The sequence below is a fragment of the Pezoporus occidentalis genome, unplaced genomic scaffold (genome assembly GCF_034315485.1).
Source record: "Pezoporus occidentalis ecotype Australia unplaced genomic scaffold, CSIRO_AGI_Poc_V1 ctg5, whole genome shotgun sequence".
In the NCBI taxonomy this organism is placed as follows: Eukaryota; Metazoa; Chordata; class Aves; order Psittaciformes; family Psittacidae; genus Pezoporus; species Pezoporus occidentalis.
This window is the reverse complement of record NW_026915835.1, coordinates 11,587,548-11,614,410: the sequence shown is the minus strand read 5'-3', so window position 1 is coordinate 11,614,410 and position 26,863 is coordinate 11,587,548. Positions and strand designations below refer to the sequence as shown.

At 42.7% G+C, this 26,863-nt stretch overlaps 1 protein-coding gene across 7 annotated transcripts in view; it reads left to right on the top strand.

The window, feature by feature from the left end:
* KLF12 (KLF transcription factor 12) overlaps window positions 1-26,863 on the top strand; it is a 263,442-nt gene that overhangs the window by 97,360 nt on the left and 139,219 nt on the right. For all 7 annotated transcript variants that reach the window (XM_062636889.1, XM_062636888.1, XM_062636890.1 and 4 more), the window contains one exon: window positions 4,829-4,918. In XM_062636889.1, the coding sequence (XP_062492873.1) occupies window positions 4,829-4,918 (90 nt within the window). The remainder of the gene's footprint in view (window positions 1-4,828; window positions 4,919-26,863) is intronic.

Genomic DNA, 26,863 nt, shown 5'->3' with positions numbered 1-26,863 from the left:
AGTGATTCTTTCCTTTGGGAATTTGGAAAGAAGACATTCTCCTTGGCTTCTTTTCCCTATGGAGATAGTTTTATTTGAGAAGGGGTGGTAGTCTTTCCTTCTTCTGTTGTCCTTTGAAACAAAGAGAAAAAGCAATTCTGACTTTGGAAATCTTACATAGTTGTATCCTTAAAAGGATCTGTCTTATCTTCAAAAGCTTTGCTTTCAGTAGATCACTTCAGATTTTTTTGCCTTGAGATGTTATGCTGTTGCTTTGACTGATGGATGACTTCAGTATGGTAGTGTAAGTAAGTAATGAGAATAACACAAGTTTCGGTTTTCGTGTTCAGAAAAATCAACAAGGTAATCTTATTGCTACAAGTGATGCAGGCTACTTTGTGGTTAGTTCAGTGGTGTTTCTAAGATACCTGTATGAAAAAGGAAAACTTCAAAATTTGTGTTTCTGTCAAAAACGCTTTTCACAGAAGTAATTTTGGAACAATAAAATGAGAATACAATGGTGAATTAAGAAATTACTAAATGTGTGGAGAACTTGTATAAAACTAAGTAGAGTATGAGGTAGGGAAAGTTGTTAAGTCATAGCTATGAGACAGAAAGACTGCTTAAGGGCTGTTCCTGGCCATTAGCTACTCAAACCTACTCCCCTTAAACTTGAAACTTTTTTCTGTAGCTTGGGTGTTGAATCTGAGACTGCCTTTCCCCCAACTGATACTTCGTTTCTCAAAATTGAAAGTGTGCCATGTTAGAGGTTAAGTTTGTACAGAAAAGTAAAGAAGACTTGGAATGAAGTGGGACCTGGGAAGAAGGGGGGAGGGTGGGGCAGGGGAGGGAAGGTGTGACAGTTTTTGTTTTCATCCAGCTGTTTTTTAATTGGCAGCATATTAAATAATTTTTCCCCAAGTCAAGTCTGGAGCCAAAATTCATAATGTTATAATTTATAATTAAATAAGTACTACAGGATGCTGGGGTGGATTTGTACCAGGATTAGATATGCAGTTTAGTTTTATTTTATCTTCCTCTGAAGTAGCTGAAGATAACTTGATTAAAACTTGCAGCAGAAAGACATCCCATTAAGAAAATGACAGCTGTAGTTGCAGGGATGCTGTACTGCAAATGTAGGCCTTTTAGGAGGAGGGAGAGTCTTGTTATTAGACTGATTGCCATAACTCCTCAGAAGAAGAGTTTGTAAGCCTGTGAGCTTATCAGTCTTCTGTAATAACTGCTCTAATAGCAGTTGCCCATACGGACCTGGGCATGATTTGTGTTTTTAATTAATCTTTCAAGGGAATAAATGCCCAAAAGTGATTAGTGAAGGACTCTAATGGATGGCACCAAGAAAGAGAGGTTGATCTCTTTTAGGGTGAACTAGTTTATTAATCCAAGAGAACAGATGTTTTGGTAAGGTCATGCAGTGTTTGGCTTGATTACATGCCCGGTTGAGGACATATATCAGCTATGTGTTTTACCTAGGTTGGTGACTGGATTACACTGGGTGGGTAGGGGTGGGAGGGAGGAGAATAGAGAAGAAAGAGCTGTCAGGTCACCTTCACCTGGGAAATTTTGGGAGTTAGCTGCTACAGTTGAAGAGAGTTGAGTGAGCCAGGAGGGGATTGTGGCCTGAAAAACACATTGGTGCAATAATACATTGTATCACCAGTCTCTGCTGGTGGGTCTCCTGAGTGTCATCAGTTAACCTGGGACACTGGAGCAGCCTGGCCTCACTCAGGTGTGGATGTTCCATCTGACCAGCTGACTGGAGAGGCTCCTGGGGGAGCTCAGTTCACACCCCCAGCCCCATAGGGATGCTTTAGATATGCAAACCACAGCTACTGCATCCTATTTGCCAAATGGCTTTGGACATACTGTAGCACAAACGCTGGATATGGCGGGAGAGCACAGTTTGGAAATATGAGTTCTCTGGGCAAATATTAGGCTAAACACGTCATCCATATGTATAGCACACAGACTGGATCTATCTACTCTGCTGTTACCAGGCAGTGGCTCCCCAGGCTGTGTCACAAAATGGTGTTCCAGTTAGCAAGCAGAAGGGATCAAATAGTTTGGAAACAGTCTGCTTGTATGATTATTGCTACTCTGAATTATAAGTAACCCAAAAGCCAGAGCTACTCACTGCATTCACTCTTCAGATAAGCACTCAGAACACAGAGTGCTGCTTTTAAGAAATATGGTTTTAGAGAACAAAAGGGGAAGCGAGTGCTATGAAAATTTAGTTAAATGTAAATGTGTTAAATGGTACATGAACTAGTCAGGTTTTCATGATTTATCAGTTTTAAACTTCAAAGGCTCTGGTTAGCTTGCATTTTTAAAACTAATGAGTTTATCACAGCCAGTGGGGAAAAATGGTTCAAGTATATCAGCTGTAAATTGGTACAAAGCACTAAAAGGGACATTAGCCTCTAATCAGATTCTAACAGTTCATTAAACCTGCCTTTCCTCGGTGGTGCTTTGTCTTTCCCCCTCCTTCTGCCTGTCCCTCCTGGACAAGCCAGCCTGCTCCCTTCGTTCAGGCGGGTAAGACCTCCTCAGGGACACAAAGCAATATCAGCTCATCCTTCTTTGTCTAGGAGCTAAACAGCCTAAGGGATGCTTGATGATGGTGTATTCCTGATCTTGCTGTAAAATTCAACTGTGCTGTGTATAAATCAACAAGGGAGAGGGACCTCTCTGCCTGCAGAATAGGCACTGGGGGAACCAGGAATGCCAGGCTGGCTCCTGCTCTTGCTCCACCCCAAACCACATCCAAAGGGCTGGAGCTCAGTGACACCCGAGCAGATCCACTTCTGATTAATAAACAGAGCACCACCCTTGCTGGGAAGAGGGATGTAAAGCATGGAACAATTTCAACCAGCTGTTTTGCGGCATTGGAGCCCTTCCTATTCTTTTCCCACCCTCATGTCTCGAACACTGAATAAAAGCCAAGATGCACAAAATAAATCACAAAGAAGACATAGGAAGAGCTTGTTGCTTCCCCCCCCCCCCCCTTTTTAATTTCCCTTCTTCCTATTGTTAAGTTTAAATCACAGGAGATACACAGTGGTAGCATAGCATGGACCAGGGCATTTCGACAACTTAACTCATCTTCATTCACACATGTTTGAATGTGGTGGCTTTCCACTGAAAATTACTTACTTGATCTGAAATTTTATAACTTAAGCATTTAGAGCTTTTTATGAACTATCTAAATCAACTTTTTAAGGAAAAAAAGTAGAGATTGCATTTGCTGTTGCATTTGCTTGTCTGCTTTGGCATGAAGTTCTTGCCTGCCCTGTGGTATCAAACCGTGGCTCTGTGTGCTGTAACACATGGGGTTCAAAGTGAGGGTGATGGGGATTTTAAACAGGTCATTTGCTCTGTGGAGCACAGACATATCAGTTTGCCTGCCTCGGCATGTTATTTAAATTACAATAAAGTAAAGGAGTATACAAAAATAAGCAGTTGGTGCAATCCTTATAACTGTGAAAATGAAGATCATGGGCTGAGATGCATTAATTTAAAAAAAAAAAAAAAGGAAAATATTTCATGTAATTTAAGTTTTTGAAAAGTATTTTGGAAGCTCCATTAGGACAGACCATTCTTCTGAAAACTCTGAAGCAACCGTGAGAAGAAACAGGGCTATGAACATATTCTTTATGAATAACAGCACCATGCAGCACTGAACAGATCTGCTGCCCACGCCACACAGGGAAAGTGTTTTCCCTTTACAGTGTGGTTTATTGAGGACTACAAGGTAACAGAGTGGAGGTGATTTTCCAGGCCTGAGTGCTGCCTTCCAGACAGGGCTGCAGATCAGTAAGTGATTCACTCACTTACATGCAGAACGTGCTGTAGTTTTGCTGTTTGAAAAATAGCTGTGGTGTCTTTGGATTTCTATACCGCTGACCAAGGTGCCTGCATTCATAAGCTCAAACTCTAGCTTGAAGGATAAAATGTCTTTTACTCTCTCTCTGTTGTCCAAACTAAATTGCAGCTGAAGGGGTTAGCTTTCAAAGAGCAGCCTTGAGCCTCGGCTGGAATAGAATATTGGCTCAGGTTGAGGTGGTGTTTGAACTGAAGGCATAGGAGGTAGTTTTGCATGTCTCCGTAAACTACTCCAGCAACAGTGGGATGAGATGTTCATCACAGGGGTATTGATTCAGAGAAGCACAGTGTTCTGCTAATCTCTCTTCAGATTGAAACTTTTACCCTATACTTCTTATTACTACAAGGACAATGCATGTTTTTAACATGTTTTTTTACTTCTCGTGTCAGAGGTGTTTGTGTAGAGATTTTCACTAATGCTGGTAACTTCACAAGACAGTGATATGAGGTCTGAAGAGTTATACATGTATGTTAATTTATGATGTGTGTCTGCAAAGGCCTTCACTATAACTTCTCTGAATTCAAGCGTATGCTTTCTCTAGGTAATACAGAAATACAAATATTTTGACTGAAAACAAATATACCCAAGTACACTGCCAAAAGCCCAAAGCTATTTCACAACACTCCTTTCCTTTCCAGTTCTAAAGCAAGGAATTTATATACATGCACCTGCATGATTAATTTAAAATTAAAAAATAGTAATTGGAGACGATTTTTCCCTTGTTGCTTAAAAAGATTTAGTTCTCTTTTAAGGATAACTGGAGGTATAATTTGTTGTTTTAACAGAAGTAGTCACTTGGCAGTTACTCCTTGAAATAAATATTACATCTTTGTTAACTTCATTTCTGTTAAAAGAAACTTACGTCTGCAATATTGTAGAACTAAACCAGTGAATTAAACTGAGTGTTTTCATCACTTTTTTTATTAACCTTGTCCTTTTTTGCCTTAGGACATCAGCGCCTTTGAGAACAGAATGTTAATGCTTGATGGGATGCCGGCAGTCAGAGTCAAAACAGAGCTGCTGGAATCTGAGCAGGGGGTAAGCAGAGGTTTCTGTGTGGCCTCACTCTGTAGCACACTGGTGACTCTTCCTGAGCTTCTCTGTACTTAGCTGTTCCTCCTGTTTTACTGTCATTTTATTTTCTATGTTTCTCTTCATTTCTACTCTTTTGGAGCACATTTTCTTGAGAGATGTACTGGTGAGCATCCAGTCTTGTCTGCTGAGAACACAAACCAAGACTCTGTAGAAGACTTACTGAAATTGTCTAGGATAGCCATGATGCTGTTGGTGTAAATTCCTGGTTATTAAAAAAGAGGCAGTTTGTAAAAACAGGAAGGAATAATGGATTATTGCAAAGAAGCAAAATTCATGTCTGAGAACCCTATACATGTCTTTGCTGTTCTGCCTCCTTGGGATATTTACTGTGGTTGCTTCATCCTTTATATGAGTGTCCCACTCCTTTTTCTGTTTGTGTAAACCTGCTTTCTTTCTGGTGGAATACTCTGGTTTATCATTATGCTAAGAGGGCTAGATGTTTCAGATGGTTAAAGCTGATGTCACATTGACTGCTGAATGCAGTATAGAGATCATGAACAGGGTTTTGAGTTTTTCTCAGAACAAGTGTTTGGCTTCGGGGTGGTCAGTTTCAGGAAAATGGAAGACTACGTTTTCAGACGCGTTAAGGGTATTTTCTTACATATGTGGTAGTAATTGTGCATTAATATGAGGCCAGCTGTAGTTAATGGCTTTTGTGTTATCACGCATCTTTGTTTCTTTGTGTGCATCTTATGTTATCCCAAAGAATCAAAGCCACCTTACTGCTCTGAAGACAGATGCCTTCAACAAGCAGAGCATACTAGAGGCAGCAGTGCTATCACCATGTAGAGAATGGGCTTTTACTTCCCTTCTGTTGTCCTTTCTTTCCTTCCTGCTATTTTCTCAGTTATTTGAGAATTTACATGATATGGAAGAGAGGGAATTAACTTTCATAATGACTTAATTTGAGACTTGCAAAGAGATACCAGTTATTCAATGGTTTTGAGGCTTTAAGTTTGAGAAAGGAAGAAAGAGCATTTAATGGAGTTCTTGCTCATCTTTCTGCCTTCTTGAGAGCAAGTACCCTCAGAAAATGCTCCAGTACAACATAATTTAAGGCAACATAAAATGTGGACTATTGTATGAAACACGATGATGAAAAGACCATTAAAGGTAATTTTTAATACCTTAAGGATGCTTTGCATTATGTCCTTTGTATGTAACATAAACCTTTCCCTGTATTGTTTAGAAGACAAATATTTTATTGGCATTTGCCTTTGTCTCATTTCAAATAAAGTCTATGCATGTTGCTGGCTCCTTTATGGAGAATACTTCCTTTAGCAAAGTGTGATTTGATTCTGGAAGACCTCTTTGGTGTCCGAGGAACTGGAAGGAAATGAGCAATTTATATAGTTTTTAATTTCCTTAGGGCTTTTTTAATAAAATTTTATGGACTTCTCTGTAAACTGAAAATGATGTCATCATTTTCTTTTCCAGTGACTGAGCCATTGGATAATGAGTTTGGTTGGATTTTGGATTTTATGTGCTTTGGTACTAATTAAGTAGTGTCTGGTCAAGAGTCTCTGGCACCTTTATGACTCTTCATTAGGGAACAATCAATAAATACAAAATGAATTCTCCAGTTCACTAACAGAGCAGCTAGCCATTAGCATGGCAATTTTCCATCAAACAGCTTAAACTCTGAAGGAAAAGGTGGTTGAAACAGATGTTTAGTGTGTGCTTTGGAGACTGTTTTGAATATCTAGGTATTGGTAGACATAACAGGGACAACTGTTTGAAGGATGTGATTACTGAAAACAGCATGTGGAGCTGTTTGGGAAGATGAATATCATAGCTGGGAAGTATAGAATGGGAACTAAAGTGCGATCCAAGTAGCATGAATTTGAAATTAAAATGTCTGTTTATGTTGTTCTAGTGCCCAAAGTCCCTAGTGTTGCACCTCCGTCATGGTGTATGGGTATACAGGGAGATGTGATTTCTGATTTGAAAATCTGCAATCTAAGAAGGCATTTTGAGTCTTCTGAAAGTAGTGTCCAAAGCTTCATCACTTAGGGCGCTGAACACCAGGCAAGACTAGTCAAACTTGTCCAAAACCTGTAGGAAGACAACTGGGTTTTTTTTTGCTGTTCATGCTTGGTATCTGCTATTGGCTCTAGGTTTGCTGCAGAAGTGAGACATCGTTTAAGGGTTACGACAAGAAAGTTTCATCTGTGGTTATGGGATCCTGAAGGCTGTGTCAGTTGTGAAGGGGTGAAACCAACAGAGCCTGGAGCACCAGTGGCTTTAACCAGGGTCGCGAGGGCTGAGCGATCAGACCAGAGAGTACAGTATCCATGTTCGTTGTGTCAGCTACTCCCACTGTAAACCAGTTCAGTCTTTAGCTGAGGCCAAAGGAAACTGGAGTTGATACCTGTGTTTCAGCTATGCACCAGTTCCCTTGAGCCTGTGACTAGAGGAGAGGTGGGCAGGGCTCAGGAGCTGCAGCCTCCACTGGTGCAGTGTAGACAAACCTTTACCAGCCCGAGTTCAAAAGACACTGAGCTCAAGCTAGGTGATTATGGGAGAATGGGATTTAGGCGAGCCCATGAGGAAGACATGCCATATGAGGTAGAGGTTACTAGGCAGATTTGGAACAAAGAAGTATTTACAAGAGAAATGGATTTTCACTTTGCTTTGGAAAAAGTTAAAAGAGTTCTGCTTTGTTTTATAATCGCCAATTTAGAGTAGTTTCATGATTTTTAGAAGGCCATCAGCATTAGCAAGAACAGATGCTTATTTTCCCAGTGAACTACTGTCCTTAATTTTGCACAGGAGATTTAATGCAGACTATTGTTTGAGGCTTCAAGAAGACACAGTGCTGCTTTAATGACTTTATCACAAATGAAAAAAAGACAGTACATAAAAGATACCGCATTGCCCTTTAACAAGGCTTCGTTATTATCTCCCCTACTGTGAAACAGGAGCTAGCATTGCTAATAAATGGGTAGAATTACTTTAGAAATGTGAATTTGCTTATCATTTAATATCCTCCAGTGACCTACAGCTTTAGATCTTTAGGTCTGCAATAAAATCTTTGTATGCTAGTAACCAGCTTCAGAGGACGCTTTAAAAGGTGGTCCCTCACCATGTAGGTGAATGCATACAAGGTGGTGTAATTCAGCAGGAAAAAAATATTTATTCCTTGGCTGTGCCAGAAACTATTTTGAAAGTAATACTCCTCATTGTAAAAATGTATTGAGGCTGTTTTAAATTAAGTGGTAATACAGATTGGGCAGTGAATTTGTTAGCTGGTGCTACTATGAAGAAGCTAGGCTGGATAGAACTGACTGGCTTTACTGTGAAGTTTATAAAAGTCTTACTGGTCATTGCAGGATGTGGTCCAGTTCTAAAAACTGATACATGTGTCTGACTTACATACAAAGTTACACTTTCTCAAGAATTTGCAGAGTCGGGCCGTAGGCTTTTGTTAAAAGGAGATGCGAATTTGCGACTTCTATCACACAATTAATCTTTAACTACAGAGAATAATGAACCTCTAATTTTCATCAGCCTTTTTGTTTCCAGATCTGCAATCTCATCCATTCCTCTGCCTGCATTATTTCAAATCATTATTTGAAGATCATATATTTTACTCTGAATTCACCCCCTAATTCTGCTTAATCGATTTCCCTTCCTATGCCTTATCAGGGCTGAATTATGAAAGGAATGACTAAAATGACAAAACCCTTTAACAAGCCAATAATGTTCTCTGTGTCTTTTGTCTCCAGGCAGATTGTCTTGTCTCATGTCTGAAGAATGCCATCCATGCTTATGTTATTATATACATAAACATGTTCTACCTCAGCCTGGGTAATAGTGACAGAAATCTGTTCTATTTTTGTAGATTTCTAAAAGCACCTATTCAGTGGAGGATATTCTCAGTATCATAGCTTGCTTCTTGACTATATAGGGAACTGGTTTGTGTTGTTTCATTCAGCTTATGTACACTGTATTATTAGAAGAAAAAGGACTTCTAGTATTTGCTGTTGTATTTTATGAATCTTTCAAATAATTGCTTTTTTTTTCCAAAGTACGTAGTGTTTAGCACCACTGACTTGAGGAAACAAATGGCACATGGACTGCTCATGTGTCAGTTTCTTCTGTGCGAAAGCTGGCTCTTTTTTTCTGTTGGTTTTCTTCATCTTGCAAGCGATACCTGAAGAGTGTTACTGGGGTGTTAGAAACACAGCTGATACATTAGTTGCTTTACAGTGCCATAAACATGACATTCTTCAGAAGGAGATCAAGATCTGAACCCAAAACCCACTAAGGACATACAAAGGTGGTGGATGCACCCTCCCTGGAGACATTCAGGGCCAGCATGGATGTGATTCTGGGCAACATGCTACAGTTAAACCTGTCCCTGCTCAGTGCAGGGCAGTTGGACTAGATGATCTTTGAAGGTCCTTTCCCACCCAAACTATTCTGTGATTCTGTGATTCCGTAACCTACAGGGCATGATGCAAAGCCATGTAGGATGTACCTAAGGAGATACAGCTATGTTCCCCAAGTACTGTTGGAGGGTATGTTTGCAACCCAGAAGGGTGCAAGACACATCCCAAGGGCTGCTCCTCAGCTACATCAGTTGGATTAATTGAAGCCAAATGAAGCACCACAAGCTAATAAATAACTCTGGGTGCTGTGTCATGCTAAGTGGTAGCTCTCATGAAGAATAAAAGGTAGCCAACGCCAACTCCAACAACTTTGCTTACAACCTGGCATTCCTGCTGCATCCATTGCCAGTGACTGAATGACATCAGGGATCCCACTTGTAGTACTGTGTGCGGTTCTGGTGTCCTCAACATAAGAAGGACATGGACCTGTTGGAACAAGTCCAGAGAAGGGCCATGAGGATGATCATGGGGCTGGAGCACCTCCTGTATGAAGACAGGCTGAGGAAGTTGGGGCTGTTCAGCCTGGAGAAGAGAAGGCTGCGTGGATACCTCATAGCAGCCTTCCAGCATCTGAAGGGGGCCTACAGGGATGCTGGAGATGGACTGTTTATCAGGGACAGTGGTGATAGGACAAGGGGGAATGGGTTAAAAGTTAAACAGGGGATGCTTAGATGAGATATAAGGAAGAAGTTCTTTACTGTCAGGGTGGTGAGGCACTGGAATGGGTTGCCCAGGGAAGTTGTGAATGCTCCATCCCTGACAGTGTTCAAGGCCAGGCTGGATGGAGCTTTGAGCAACCTGGTCTAGTGTGAGGTGCCCATGGCAGGGGGTTGGAACTAGATGATCTTAAGGTCCTTTCCAACCCTAACTATTCTGTGATTCTGTGATTGTGTGATCACTGATCCAGGAAAACCCAACCCGAAAGGAGAAAGGGAATGGCTTTATACATCCTGCAGTTACAGCGTTAGGAAATTATGGGTATCCTCTATCGTATGAGGAGAAAAGGGTGGGAAGAAGATCTTGGGTGCTGCTTTTGACAAAGGCTTATAGTTAGAGCTGTTTAACTGTATCTGAAACTATATCCTGAGACTGCTTCTGGGACCCAAACTACTTACTCTGGGCATGTCTCTGCACTGCTGCCTTGCTAGTTAATGAGCATTTACAGTGTTACTCTGTTCCTTACTCGTTTTGAAGTCAGCCCTTGTACAGAATAGACGGCTAAGGGGGTTTTGCACCATGGTGTAGGTGTGGTTTATTTACTTGGGATTTTTTTCCTCAGCAATCAGACACGAAAGTGCAATATAAAGGTGATAGATTTAATACTGATAGGAAACTATAGCTTACTGAGCTCAGTCAGCATACTTACTTGCCAGACAGTCTTTTCACCAAGTTAACTTGAGTTTACAGATAGAAAATGCAGGTTGTAAGATGTATGATGCTGTCTGGAATTCTCACTGAGAGAAGTATCCCAGATCCTCTGAGACTTAATTTACTGACCACTGTCTGACATTCCTTTCTTTTCCTAGGCAGTTAAGTTGGCTGCTACAGAGCACTGCTGGGAACGTACTCCTTATTCTGTCAGGTATGGTTTGTTGTTTGTATGGTAGGAACATGGAGATTTTCATTTGTGGGTGCAGATTTCATTTCATGAGTCACTATGCAAATAAATGGCCGTCCCTGCGAATGTTGGTTTAATTAATTGGAAGTTGTGTTTAGACACTGTTTTAATGGGCATCTTCTGATAATAATGATTGTACCTATTGGGAATGCAGTAGCAAGTCTCAAAGGAGTGAAGCAAAGCAAGATCTCTGCTCCAAACAGCTTGTGTTTAGTTAACAGTGCCATGCCAGAAGGAGGTTTCCCATACCTATAATGATAGAAGGGCAGCAAGATGATTTCATTTAGTAAAAGGTTAAATTTAATGAGGATGTGTTTAGTAGAGGCGAAGGATAATATTTTATCTACAAGACTGAATAAAGTTTCAAAGAGAATGTGATACTACACAGAAATTAGCACAACTTAATATTGTTACAGTGCTGTAGAAAATTCAGTTACGCAATATGTTAAAAACATGAATTGCTAAGTTTTATGTTTTTATAGGGACTGCAAAAATAATGTTGGCTTTGGGAGAAGGGAAGTCAACCCTTTGATTTGATCATAGTGCTGAAGTACATCATGAGATTATAGTTTGGTTGCCTTCTATCCCCCAGTCAATTATTCTGTGAGCTCACCTTGAAGCCAGTCTGCTTTTTTGATGATGTATGACTTCTCAGCTTGCTCTGGTACCAGAGCTTATGATGGGAATCTCATGGAAGATTTATTCAGCTGAGAAACTCTAGCCATAAAGAAAAACAAGCATGGTACGTACAGGCTGTATATCTGTCGATTACTGTGAATTTCTAAATCCACCTTTTCAGTTGAAAATTGCTTGTTTTATACAGATGTGAAAGGTCAACATTTCTTTCATTGCTATTAAAAAAATAGTTAAAAATGTAAAAAATGACGTAAGAAAAATTTTCAAACATCCAAATATATGCACATATATCATTCTCCCCGATGACTCCAGTTTCAATGACTGTTCTGTGTGCTTCATATTCTGTTTCTTTCAGGAATCCAATGTCCATAGCTTAACTGTAATTTTGATGTAGTTTGCAATCCTAATTGAGGAACCAGTGAGGTATGGATTTTTGCTCACTGCATCTTGCCAGAAAGGTATTAATGCTATAGTCGTGGGAGCACAGAGCATGCCATGTATCAGCTGGTATACAGCACTGTAGTCTAATACCCTGTTGCACATCTGCAATGAAACTCAACACAGGTCTTTGTTGTTTTGTGCTACAATGCAGTGCAGTTCTAAGATATATTAATGTGTGTTTTAGGCTTCATGCAAAACAATTACTGGCCTCTCTGTTCTGATCTGCTGACTTGCCTGGTGTGGCATCAGAAGTTTAATTCAGGTTGCAACTGCAGTGAAAGTCAGTAGGTTCCAAGTAGTCCTTCTGTTCCTATGGAGAAAGTGATAAATGTGAGCTAGGTAATCCTGCTTTTATTAACAAGAAAGCTACCTTGGATTACCTCACATTTACCCCCACGTGTGACTATGCAGAGAGATGGGTAGTGCAGACCTGCTGATGCACAGGAACTTCTTCATGGTGCAGAGTTTGTTATTTAAAATGCTTTCAGTTGAAACGTCTTAGTAAAATAGTTGTGCATCACAAAATCTTTAGATTAATTTGGTAGGAGAAAAGTTAATCATTATGTTTCATCTTGTTCTACTTGCCAGTGAGTTTGATATTTATTTTTCTTTTTAATGTTCATTAGAGCAGTCACTTCATTATGACAGACTGTATTTTGTTCAACATGGCATGTTAGTGTGTTCAGAATGGAGGAGAAATGGAAGTGATTGAACTATTGTCCTTTTCCTTTGTATTGGCTCACGGTGAAGTGAAATCTTTCTGTATTCCTGGTTCTCACATGGATAATTGCTATACTTTATTTCTTTAAGGACACTAAGATACTTGAAGTATTGTGTAAGTGTGTGTCATTATTATATTTTTATTATGTACTGGCTAGTTTAAGAAAACTAAGCTTAAGCCAGTATAGCTCAACAATTTACAGTATCACAGAGCACTTCAGCAGCATGAGACAAATGCCATGATGTTGCAATAGTACCAAAATCATTTTAATCTTTGTTGTTTGTTATGAGAAGGGATTACTCCTAGTTTTCACTCGTTTGTTGATGTTCTCTTTACATTCTATTTGAGGTTGCCTTATGAGTAGTCTTTTAAATGTATATTGTACTCTTGTTCTGTGTCCTGCTGGGAAGTACTGAAAGAGCTGTATATTTGTCGTGGTTTACACCCAGTCAGGCAACTCGTTCACTCGCTCCCCCCCTTCTTCCCTCCCCCTGCTCCCGGAGGAACGGAGAGGAGAATCAAAAAGAATGCAACTCCCACGGGTTGAGATAAGAACAGTTTAGTAACTAAGGTATAACACAAATCACTACTGCTACCACCAATGATAACAATGATAAAGGAAATAACAAGGGAAGAGAATACATCACCTCACCACCAGCCGACTGATAACTTGCCCCCCAAGCCTGACCAAGCACCGACCCATACCTCCTCCAACCCTGCAGACTCCCAGCCCTTCCGGCTCACTCCCAGTTACATCCTGGGCATGATGTGCTGTGGTATGGAATACCTCTTTGGCTAGCTTGGGTCAGGTGTCCTGTCTCTGCTTCCTCCCGGCTTCCCCTCCTCCCTGGCAGAGCATGAGGCTCACAAAGTCCTTGGCCAAACCAAAACATCATTGTTATCAGCTCTGTTCCCAGGCCGAAAGTCAAAACACAGCACTGCACCAGCTACCAGGGAGGAGAAACATGACTGCTACTGCTGAACCCAGGACATTATCCACCCCTTATTCCATACCATTCACGTCATGCTCAGATCCCACATTTTCAATATACCATCACTCTTATCTTAGTGCATGGACCAGTCCCTATAAAGCTGCTGAATCCATCTGGTAGATGATGTTAGGCTTCATCTCTTGTAACAGTCTTCCAGAGCAGGAGAGGCTGTGTGCAGTGTTCACACTCATGAATAACCTGGGCAATAGTGTCCATTGCAAAGTCTACCCCTCAATCATGAGTCCATCTCTATGTTGCATCTCTGCTCTGATGGCTTGAAGTGCCATGGGCCCACCAGGCTCAAAATAATTCACTGTCCCCTTCAGCAGTTTCTGCAGCTTTGTTGTTGGGGACTCCATACAGCTGCCTTCCATTTCCGATGCTTCCAAAGCACTGGAGGGGCCCAGTGGACTAGATACTTGCCCATACTGTCCCACACACCCTGCCACTCATGACTCTCCAGCCTTGGAGAAAATCTCTTGGTCCTCCTATATCGTCTCTAACCCCAGACAAGACCCAAACCTGACTCTGCTTAACTTTTGAGATCAGACAAAATGGTCGTGGGTAGAACACAGTCTGTGTGTGTGCCAACATGCTGATCCCCATCACAATCAGCAGGCAGGTCCCAAGGGTACCCAAAGGCCATTCAAAACCTTCAGAACTCTCAAACGATGCTGCTGTACTTGTCACTGGGGCTGGTGTAGCCGCTGTGCTTGCCGGCTCTCCCACCGCCAGCTTCTCTTTTCCTGAGTCCAGCTCTTCCTCCTCTGCCTTGCTGGGAAATGCTGCCTGGTCTCCTGCATCCTCCTGGGGCTCGGCGGGCGGCTTCCGGGGAATGCTCTCGGCCGTTGCGGGGCTGGGCTCGGCCGCGGGGCTCGGCTCTTCCGAGGGGCTCGGCTCCTCCTCCGCCTTCTCCCGCTGCTCGGCAGCCGCCTCCTTCCGCTCCTCGACCGCCCCGACCTCCTCCACCGGCAGCCGACCGCTCGCGGCTTCCCTGCCCGCTCCCGCCGCCGCTTGGTCCCCGGGGCCGCTCTCCCGGGCCGGTTCGGCTGCCGCCGGCTCCCGGGGCCGCTCCCCCTCGGCTCCCCGCAGCCTCACGAAGATGGAGAGTAGGGTGAGGGCCAGGGCGGTGAAGAGCAGCCGGACGGCCAGGTACAAGTCCACGGCCACGTCCGTCCCGCCCTGCTGCTGGAGCCCGCCCGTATTACAAGCCATTGCCATAAAGCACAGTGAGACAAGAACCTTAGCCCAAGCCCCACACTTGATAAACACTAACACAGCAGATACCGGCTCGAAGTAATGTACTGCATTCTGAAGCTGTGAGATCAAGAGGAACAAGTCTGAGAGCCAATAAATCAGCATTGTGATGAGTGACTATTAATCCGGTCAGATCTGTCGTTATCTCAACCCTTCGTGCCCCACGTTGGGCGCCAAAAAGAACTGTCGTGGTTTAAACCCAGTCAGGTAACTCGTTCACTCGCTCCCCCCAACCGTCTTTCCCTCCCCCTACTCCCGGAGGGATGGAGAAGAGAATCAAAAAGAATGCAACTCCCATGGGTTGAGGTAAGAACAGTTTAGTAACTAAGGTATAACACAGATCACTACTGCTACCACCAATAATAATAATGATAAAGGAAATAACAAGGGAAGAGAATACATCACCTCACCACCAGCCGACCGATAACTTGCCCCCCAAGCCCGACCAAGCACCGACCCATACCTCCTCCAACCCTGCAGGCTCCCAGCCCTTCCGGGTAACTCCCAGTTACATCCTGGGCATGGCGTGCTGTGGTATGGAATACCTCTTTGGTCAGTTTGGGTCAGGTGTCCTGTCTCTGCTTCCTCCTGGCTTCCCCTCCTCCCTGGCAGAGCATGAGGCTCACAAAGTCCTTGGCCAAACCAAAACATCATTGTTATCAGCTCTGTTCCCAAGCTGAAAGTCAAAACACACCCTTACATAAATTGCTTTAAGGATCCTGTTTTCTTGTTTTATTTTTTTTTCCTTTTAATTTTTTTTTTTAATTCCCTTTCTTCATCACTCCCCTCCCCCCCCCCCCCCCCCTTTTGTTTCACACTGGGTGGATGAGTACTTAATAAACTGTTATTTTGGGGGCATCTACTTTCACAGACATCCGTTTACAAATGTTGTTATTGCTTGGCTGCATCACTTAAAAACACCAGAAAATCATAGGAACCACAGGCAAAAAAGTCAACAGCAACAAGAGGCAGTGTTCCTCCTCCCCTGCCTGCACAGGTCACTGCCAGTTCTTGCCACTGCACAAGGATGGATGCGAGGATGGTGAGCCCTGCAGTAGAGCTCACTGGGGTGGGCTGGGACCAAGGGCCTGGTGGATGAGGAGAGGCAGTGGGGATACAATGGAGAGAGGACAGCATGTGTTCCCAAGCAAGGGAAAGTTCATGGAAAGGCTGGTGTCAGATCAGTCTCCCCGCCCTATGTCCTCCAAATCCCTCCGCTCCCCTTGTTCCCTGGGGGAACACCAGCCGCAAGGGTGTCACCTGCATCCTCCCTCCTTAGGGTGATTAGGCTGCATTTGAGGCCTATTTCCTACTTTCATGGTTTACACTAGAGATCAGTATTGATGCCAAGGCACTGACTTTGACTTTGCTCTTCATTTGTGATGCTGTGTGTGGAGCTTACGTCATTGCACTAGGTGAGTTACTGGAAATTCCTTTAGCAGTCATGTCAGTTTGTCCTAGGAAGATGGCAGCATCATATTCTCTTTTCTGGGTTACAGATATATTTGGTTATGGTTTTAATACTGTAGGTGCTCTTCCACAACATTTGCCGCTTTCTTTGATCGCTTTTTGACAGTTGGGTTGTTTGAATACAGCCTGGTCATATGCTGTATTGGTAGTTCTCAAGTGCTCACTGCCTGGTGGCTCTGAGTGTTTTCTTGTCCCTGGATTTCCCTGATGGTTTTGCTCTTTTAATACTGTTTGTGAACAGGAAGGTGTAAACTGATAAGAGATCAGCTGTGGGCTTCTGTTTTGTACTGTGGAACAGGAAGTGATTGGTGAGGAGGGACAGCTGTTGACTGAGGAAGGAAAGGTAGGGTTTGGTACCATTAGCTATACCAAATGCTTCACCCTGGGTGAATCCATGCTGACTGTTCCTAGTTTACTTTCTCCTTCATGGTTGTCCTGGGTTCAGCTGTAACAGTTGTTTTTAATTCTTCTTAGCAGGTGGTGCAGTGCTGTGTCTTCTACTTAGTCTGGGAGCAACGCTGATAACACTGATGTTTTTAGTTGTTGCTCAATAGTGCAAGGACTTTTTCAGTTCTGTGCTCTTCAAGTGAGGAGGGGCACGGGAAGCCAGCAGGAAGCAGAGACAGGACGCCTGACCCAAACTAGCCAAAGAGGTATTTCCTACTCAGAAGTCTGTTCCCAGAGGACTCTGTGACTTTTCCATAAACCAGAGGGAGGCTGACTGCTCTGTAGCGCCCCAGATCACCCTTCTGGACTGCTCTGAAGGGGAGTACTCCATTTGCTTTCTTTTAAGCCATTGGGGATCTCCCATGGTCTCTAATACCTTTCAGGTATGATAGAGAAGGGTGCTGCAAGGACATCAGCTAGTTGTCCCAATGCCCATGCATGCTGGCAGTTGGTTCCATGAGCTTGTTGGGGTTGAGTCTAATTGGGTAGTCCCTTAAATTTGATCCTCATTCATGACTGCTGGTTCTTTGCCTTGAACCCTGTCTCTGAGCATTAAGACAGTGCTAGTGAAGGCTGAGAGAGACAAGACACTGGAGTATCTTGGTTTACCAGTTTTCACTGTCAGTAGCTCACCCTCCTCATTCAGCCACTGACCCACATTTTCCTCATCCAGCCTTTTACTGTTGATGTTGTTGCCGTTGATATTCCCTCCGAGTCTGAATCCAGGTGGGCTTTGGCTTTCCTGACACCACCCCTGTGTGCCTGTGTGGTATTTCTGTGCTCATACTTTGTAGCCCACCTCTGCTTGTTCCTCTTGCTAATACTGCCTTTGTGCACTGGAGCTCCATCATGTGTTCCACGTCTCCTGATACTTCTTGTTTTTCTGAGTAGGGGACCACTGGTCTCACACTTTGTTGTTCTTAAAGATCTTTCAATTTCTTTCTGTTCTTTGGCCCTTTTAGAGCTGCCTCCGTGGTATCCCACTTAGTTCCCTGAAGGCTTCTGCTCTCGTGTAGTCAAGGGTTTAGCTTGATCTGAACTAGGTCTCTGTTACTCTCTGTCTTTCTTCAGTCTCCTTAGCATCTCAAACTCTGTTACTTACAGGTCATTACACCAAAGCTACCGCTGATTTCCACAGCTCCGACCTGTTCTTCCTTCCACACAACCGGTGGTCATTTTGATTTTGTCCATATGGAACTTATGGGATGAGTGACCACAGTGGATCAGATGAAAGGTTCTTCTTTTACCCATGTGGTGTCAGCTCATAGTACCTGCTACAGAAAGCTCAAGCAGAAAGCAGGCATGCAGCAATGCTACGCTGGTACGCTCTCCAGCATCCGTCAGTGTGACTGGGCACCACATGAGCTGTACTGCAAGCTGACACTGCTCTTTGGGCTCCATGGAGATTTTCCTGATAACCAGAGGTTGTGGTGTTGGTTTTGACCTGTAAAACCTAAAACTGTCTTGCACCTGCCTACTGCCATCCTGAGAGTGCAATGAGAACTTGAGATTTAATGATACAGATGGCAGTGACAGGAGGAGTATTTCCTGTGATAGGCTCTTGATTTATTTTCCCATTAGTCATAAGCAGAACAGTTGTGGGTTTTTAGGGAGTTCACATGGTGTGGTTTCTGGGAAGGGCAGAAGCTATGGTAAGACATAAAAAAGACTTTTTCTTCCTTTGGCTACTGGGTATTGTGGAACAATGCTGTATAATAACTTCACGGGACTATAAACCTAATGTTTAGTAGGGTACTTAGGGCTTGAATAGTAATGCTGTTGTATTGTTAAATAAAAAGCTGATCAAGTACTCATGTCATTAATGGCTTTCAACAAAGAAAACTAGAACCACCTGTGGAAGTAGTAGTGGTCTGGGCTGTGTTCTTCATGGCAGAACATTGCTTTGGGAAACTCCTGTCCACTGTTAACTCTTCTGAGGTTTTGTCAGTTCACTCGAAACCAGAAAAAGAGGCAGAAAAGCTAAAACATTTTAAAAGAGTTTTTCTCTCCAAATTCAGGTTATTTCTCAGATCCTGGTTAGAGTTTAGGCATAAACTGATCTGCAACATCCACAGTTCTGTGTGGTCTGCAAGTTAAAACATGCTGTGCAAATGTTGCACAGAAAACATTACTGATTTGCATGGTGGAAAACTTTGAAAATAGCAGATAGAATAGAAGCCAAAACTATTCTGGTTGGTTTCTGAATGGTATTAATTTTTACACTAAAAAACTAAACTAAAAAAAATTAGAGTGAGAAGGTAAGTATTACTTACCTCTACTCTTGGGATACTATTCATAGCTCTTAGTGGCTCACTGAAGCTTGAGTTAGTTTCCTTTGTTGCTGTACACATTAGTTTTCATGAATAGATTTCATTAATGTCTGAAAGATGAAATACACTTAATTTTTTTTGTTTGTTTGTTTCCTGAATAACCATTCAAAGTATGGGTGGGTTAAACTGTCAGTTTAAGACAGCTCTTAGCATAAAATGAATACACATGTTGTTAGAATTGGATACACAAACATTGAATTACTCCTGGTTGAAAATTCCATAAATGCTTCCAGCCTATTCAAGGGTACTCCTTGAGTTTTATCCCACTTTCACTGGCTGGATAGGGACCTCACTGTTGTCAGAAAAGGATCAAATATTTATCAAAGGCTGGACAGTAAAATATGGTTTATCTAGAAATTTGATAGATTTAAAGGGATTATGGTGAAACGCTTGCAGCTTCCCATAAATTGATACTTGCAAGTTCTTGAATGCATAGTGCAAGTTAAACAAATGGTGCTCAAAATAAAGTAACTCCAAGTCACTTATGCAGAGTATGAATTATCTGGTCCACAGTGGAAAACGTCCTGTGGGCTTGTTCTTTATAGGTACTGAATATTCAGCATCCTGCAGAAAATGTAAATACCTGCTTAGTTTTTAAGAACAGGAGGAGTTCTGTTACTCGTGGCACCGACTTGGGGCCAGGGTACCATGGCAGGAACCTTAAATCTATCGCAACTGCTAATCATAATCTCTAGAATCATTGAGGTGTTTAAAAGTCTTTCAAATAATTGGAAGAAATCAACTGGATAAAATTTCTTTGCTCTTTAAGGCAGGGTAACGTATCACATGTCAGGAATGATGCTTTATTCTTATTTTTGTTATAATTACTATTTAATACATTTCCAATACATTCTACAAAAAATATGTTTTTGTAAAGAAGGGAATTTTAAATACTGTTTATGGACCAATTTTGTTCAAATCAAATGGAAGGATGTTGTGAAATCTGTATGAGACAAGGTTTATTGTTGATTGTGTACCATGATTTTTTTTTTAGTATACTCCTTGATTCCATTCAAACAATTTCTAGAACCGTATAATCTCAAAAAAGACATTTTTTTTTGTTATCCAGTAGTTAATGGTGAGTGCAGATTACACCAGCAAGTGTTTTTGGAGTGCATGCTATACTAAAATAACTTTCTGATTATTTTTTTTTTTTTTGTGTAGTATCATTAGATAGATTCACCTTATTCTTTTTAAAATACGGGAAAAATCTTCTTTCTCCCAAACAGTAATTTCTTTCATCTAGAAAATGCATTACATAGGTTAGTAACTGAGCCCTGACCACTCCTTCTTTAGGTTTAGGAGCAGTTGTTCTTTACATTGAGCATGTGTTCCTGAACTGCAGCTTAGTCCCCAGCTCCACTGCAGAATGTGCTTGCCAGAGAACAAGATGACTGTGCACGCCTATGAATGCCAAATACAGTTAACTGACAAGCCTGTGTGAAGGATAGCCTATGGACAGTAGTGTCGAAAGGGAGAGGAGGCACCAGTCCTCTGGAGCTGAAAGGAGAGCACAGGGGTAGAAATTCAGGGTAGGAATATGTTGCCATGCCAACCAAGTAATTTCTTTAGCAGGAATAACTTCTGAGTGGGAATTTTAAGACATTCCCAGTGAAAAATCAAAAAGTTAGGGTTTTGATAATCAACCTTGGCCATCCCCGTGTGGAATCCTGTGCTGGCAATGTCTGAGAGCTTCCTGCCATTCTGTGCCAGACCGTGCTCTGCCCATCTGATGACCTGGGAAGTACTCACCCGTGGGGCAGTGATGGGCGCTAGTGGTGAGCCTGCAGCCGCAGGCAGACCTGAGCCCCACATGGATTGTTCCTCGAGCAGTTGTGAAACCCAGATGAGGGTTTCATGAGTCTGTCTTCCTTAGTAACTGTTTTGAGTCTTTCCTTTAAAGCACTGATAACATATGTCATGACAGCACAAGGGGGAATGGCTTTATACTGAAAGAGGACAGATTTAGTTAGACATTAGGAAAAAATTTTTTACTGTGATGGCGGTGAGACACTGGCACAGGTTACCCAGAGAAGCTGTGGCTGCCCCATGCCTGGAAGTGTTCAGGTTGGATGGGGCTTTGAGCAGTCTGGTCTAGTGGGAGGTGCCCCTGCCCATGACAGGGGGGCTGGAACTAGATGGTCTTCAAGGTCCCTTCCAACCAAAACCATTCTATGATTCTGTGATATTTACTTTTTGTCTGCCTTGTCTCTTTTAGCCCTGTGTGACAATGCTGGAGACAAACTTCTAACACTAGCATTTCTTATGGATGCTTATTTTTAAATCCTGATTAGCCAGGTGTCCTGGAAGTTGGACATGTGCTGTTTGTGTTTGGCCTGTAGCTTTATAAGACCTCTGACTTTAAAAAAGGAGAAAAAAAAAGTCAGTGAATCTTTATCTGAAATGCTGAAATTTTGTCTTGCTCATACATTGCAGAAGGAATTAGCAGTGCAGGGCAGTTGCATTGCTTTACCTCCACTGCCCTTAAAGCAGTTGTAGTAGAGGTGGGGTCAGGCATGGAAGAGAATGTTCCATTCCTTTGCTCTTCCCACCCTCTTTCTTCCCCATCTCCTCAACCACTGTCCCTGAAATGATGCTGATGCCCATGGGATCACTTAGTGAGCCAGTTCAGCTTGCTAATTTGGCATAAAAGTAGCCTGGGGATAAAAATGGACAATAATTTTGGTTTTCTGAGGAGTCAGGGAAGTGCTAAAGCAGACTTGAAGCAGAAAGGGGCATGCAGGGAAGGGGAAGAATGATGGTAAACACTTGGATATGTGTTACCCTAACTCATGGGTCATGCTTTTAGTCACACCACGTGGATGAAACTTGTGGGTTATCTTCCCCATGCAGTTTGTAGGTGCTAAATGAGTGAACAAGGCAGGCATCTTGACTCCAGCAAATGATGGTTAAGTGACGTTACATGGAATAACAGAGCTGTATGGCAGCACAGCTTGTCCTGTTTAGGACATCCCTGCAACCCTGGTTTTCTGATGGAACCTGCTCCTGGGTTTTTGTTGTTTGTTTTTTTTTTAAAGCTGTTTTTCTGAGCATGAGGGATCTCACATGCAAAAGTATGGCAGTTTTCTGAGATTGTGGAGAGCTACATCTAAGGCTCATAGTGCTAATGTGTAGCTTGCTCTGTTTCTGGTAGTGGAGTACATCAACCTTTTCAGCCACAAAAGGACTAAGAGGATCAAGGTCTTTTCTGGATCTGCATGCTAGAAATCTTGGGAGCATGTCATAAAAAAAAAGAAGAAAAAAAAAAAGGTGCAGTGGCACAGATCTGTTAAGATTTATTGCATCATTATCTCACATGAAACAGTAAGATTGCCCTGGCATGACTGAGCAAAAACAATGGTGTGAGGGTATCATTATTTATTTTGACGCCCTGCAGATTGCCCCTAGACATTTCCAGGAGCCAAGGCATCCTCAGCAGCTAGGTCTTTTGTTTTCTGTGGTTGTTTCAAAGATAGTAATTACAAGGAGGGAAGCTCAGTCTACATCAAGTTTCCTTCTTCAGTGTATTCCATAGATGGCATGTGTTCAGCTGTGAGTTAGTGAGACTCTGTAAGTGGGAACGGTTTCTTCTCCTGGCTTCTGTTTGCTCTCTAAAACCTGACAAAAAAGTACCTGAGCAGATGACTTGCAAGTTTACACTAAAGAAACGTAAGGACTGATCCCTTTCCCTACAGACCTGAAGGAAAAACAAACTCCAGACAATATATTCCTTCTTTTCCAAGTGTAAGAAACTGGCAGTTACACAGGAACAGCAAGAGACTGCACAGGTCAAGCTTAACCATGGAATAATTCCGTTTGATGTACAGTCATAGGATTTCTTTTGTGGAGCATTATTAATGAATAATAATACAGTGTTAATGTAATCCTAATATTTAGCCCGAGAAAGGAACTTGAAATGAATAAACTTTGTATGAAGAGCTTCTTAACCTGGAAGTGGTGCACCAACGTGAAATTTTGATGTTTTAACTTTGGTAGAGCCTGGTGCCTGTGCAGTGGCTTAAAAATAAAGATCATTGGCTAGTAGCAGGAGGTATTTGATCAGATCAGCTTTTAAAAATCAGTGATAAATAAGAATAATACTGTTATTGGTTGTACATTGTTACTGTTTCACACAGCATAAAGTTTTTGAAGTATTTGCAACATCCAGGGTTTTCAGTATGATTTTCAGTGTGCATAAGACTGTTCACATTATGCATTTCTTGTTCCTATTATTTTGTTTATCTGTAGCACAACGGTGTATTTCTATAGATATTTTTTAGAATTCACTTATCAATTTTCTCTAGGCAGAAAGTGCCTAAAGTGAAGCTTTCAAAAAAACACCCTCTTCATATGAGGTACAGATAAATGTATTTGTTATGGTCCAGCTTTAGTTAAAGGCTCAGTCTAATTTGGAATTCAAAGGGTTTCTTCTCCCAAGTAAATCATTTAGTTCACTGCTACCCACCACTTCAAGCCTGGCCTTGAGGAAGTAAAAGAAGTTCTCATCATTCTCATAAACCGGGGGGGGAGGGAAGAAAAGACTGAGCTCTGCTGGGCCAAGGAAGAGGAAGACACTCATGTCATGGAAGCTCAGAACATCCTAATCTGGTCATATGTTAGCTGGAGAGCCTTATCTGAGTTCAGTTGTCAGGAAAGAATGTATGGAGGAGAGTTTATCTGGCCTAACCAGCTTCCAAGTCAGTAGAGAATTCATAGATGGAAAACAACTGCTTCCACTGCACCCTGATAAGAGCAAGAAGACTCTGCCTTTTGCAAAACGCAAGTATTTGTTTTGTTGCGCTTTTTTTTTTTTTTTCTAGAGGTGCTGCACTCGATATTCAAATGAACTTTGTGTCCTTAAGAGGAAAAATTAGCTGTACATAGTATTTTCTAAAGCATATTACCTGCTTTATATATCCTTGAATGTTCATTTCTTAGATCATCCTTGTAGCCTTCTTTCTACAGTAAGTAGAATAGGTGCATGGGTGACCAGCACAGAGGAAGGTGTCAAGTATGTATCTGAAGCTAGAGGAGGCAAGTCCCAAGGGGGAGAACCTGAGCTATGTGGTGCATGCTGGATTTCTTCAGCTGTGTGATGGCGTTTTCCATTTTGCTCCTTCCCTGCGTATTCCTCATGTGTGATAACATGCTTGGACATGGCTGAGCTGATATTCTCTGGGAAGTGTTCACAGTAGTTTCAAGGATCTCTTGAGACATTTGTGTTAGCATTAATTTTATACATAAGTAAGTTACAGATTTACAATGAGTTTTCATGCTTTAGGATGTGGTGGGCTTAAATTAAAAATGTTCCTTAAACCCGCTTCTTTCAAGAATATACTTGAAAGATAGGTCGTCTTCACCACTGTGCTCATGTCTATCTTCCCTGCAGCATTTAAAGGAATGTCTTACACATCTTGCTTCATAGCCTGGCATCTTCTTTAAGGAAATGTCTTGTTTCCCAGGAGAGCAAGGAAAGGAGGAAAATTCAAATGAAAAAAGAGGCTTATAATAAGTGGAAGCAAGGACAGGTGGCCTGGGAAGAGTACAGGGATGTTGTCCGGGAAGCTAGGGACCAGGTTAGGAAAGCTAAGGCCCAGTTAGAATTAAACTTAGCTAGAGGTATTAAAGATAACAGGAAGGGATTCTACAACTACATAGCAAACAAAAAACAGACTAGGGAGACTGTAGGCCCCCTCAGGAAGCTCTCAGGAGAACTGGCTACACACGATTTGGAGAAAGCTGAGGTTCTTAGTGACTTCTTTGCCTCAGTCTTCACTGGCAAAGGCTCTGACCAAACAACTCAAGTCTTGGAAGGCAGATGCAGGGACTGTGAGAGTGAAGACCTCAGGCCCACTGTAAGAGAGGCTCTGGTTTGAGACCATCTTAAAAACCTGAATGTTCACAAGTCCACAGGACCTGATGAGATCCATCTGCGGGTCCTGAAGGACCTGGAGAATGAAGTTGCTAAGCCGCTGGCCATCGTATTTGAAAAATCATGGCAGTCAGGTAAAGTTCCCGATGACTGGAAAAAGGGAAATATAACCCCCATGTTCAAGAAGGGGAAAATGGATGACCCAGGGAATTACAGACCAGTCAGTCTCACCTCTGTGCCTGGCAAAATCTTGGAGCAGATTCTCCTGGAAGGCATGCTAAGGCACATGAAAATCAACAAGGTGCTGGTGACAGCCAGCATGGCTTCACTAAGGGGAAATCCTGCCTGACCAATTTGGTGGCCTTCTATGATGGGGCTACAGAACTGATGGACAGGGGTAGAGCAGTTGATGTCATCTACCTGGACTTGTGCAAAGCGTTCAACACTGTCCCACACAACATCCTTGTCTCTAAATTGGAGAGACATCAATTTGATGGATGGACCACTTGGTGGATAAAGAACTGGCTGAATGGCCGCACACAAAGAGTTGTGGTCAATGGCTCAATATCTGGCTGGAGACCACTAACGAGTGGCGTCCCTCAGGGATCGGTGTTGGGACCGGTCTTGTTCAACATCTTTGTTGCTGACATGGACAGTGGGATTGAGTGCGCCCTCAACAAGTTTCCTGATGACACCAAGCTGTGTGGTTCGGTTGATACCCTGGAGGGAAGGAATGCCATCCAGAGGGACCTTGACACGCTTGTGAGGTGGGCTGATGCCAACCTCATGAAGTTTAACCATGCCAAGTGCAAGGTCCTACACCTTGGTCGAAGCAATCCCAGGCATAGCTACAGGTTGGGCAAAGAAGAGATTCAGAGCAGCCCTGTGGAGAAGGACTTGAGTGTGTTGATTGATGAGAAAATGAACATGAGCCGGCTTCAGTGTGCGCTTGCAGCCCAGAAAGCCAACCGTATCCTGAGCTGCATCAAAAGGAGCGTGACCAGCAGGTCGAAGGAGGTGATCCTGCCCCTCTACTCTGCTCTCCTGAGACCTCACCTGGAGTATTGTGTGCAGTTCTGGTGTCCACAACATACAAAGGACATGGAACTGTTGGACCAAGTCTGGAGTAGGGCCATGAGGATGATCAGGGGACTGGAGCACCTCCTGTATGAAGACAGGCTGAGAAAGTTGGAGCTGTTCATCCTGAAGAGAAGGCTGCATGGAGACCTCATAGCAGCCTTCCAGTATCTGAAGGGGGCCTATAGGGATGCTGGGGAGGGACTCTTCATTAGGGACTGTAGTGATAGGACAAGGGGTAACTTAAACAGGGGAAGTTTAGGTTGGATATAAGAAGGAAATTCTTTCCTGTTAGGGTGGTGAGGCATTGGAATGGGTTGCCCAGGGAGGTTGTGAATGCTCCATCCCTGGCAGTGTTCAAGACCAGCTTGGACGAGGCCTTGGGTGATAGGATTTAGCGTAAGGTGTCCCTGCCCATGGCAGGGGGGTTGGAACTAGATGATCTTAAGGTCCTTTCCAACCCTAACTGTTCTATGATTCTATGATTCTAACTACTGTAGTATAACCCATTACCACCAGAACAGCTACATTTACACGTGCACCCAGTTTACAGGCCATCATTGTATATGCACAGTAAGGGTTAGTGTTTCCACGTGCATTGTGTTTTACTGCCTTGTCAGTCAGTATTGCAAG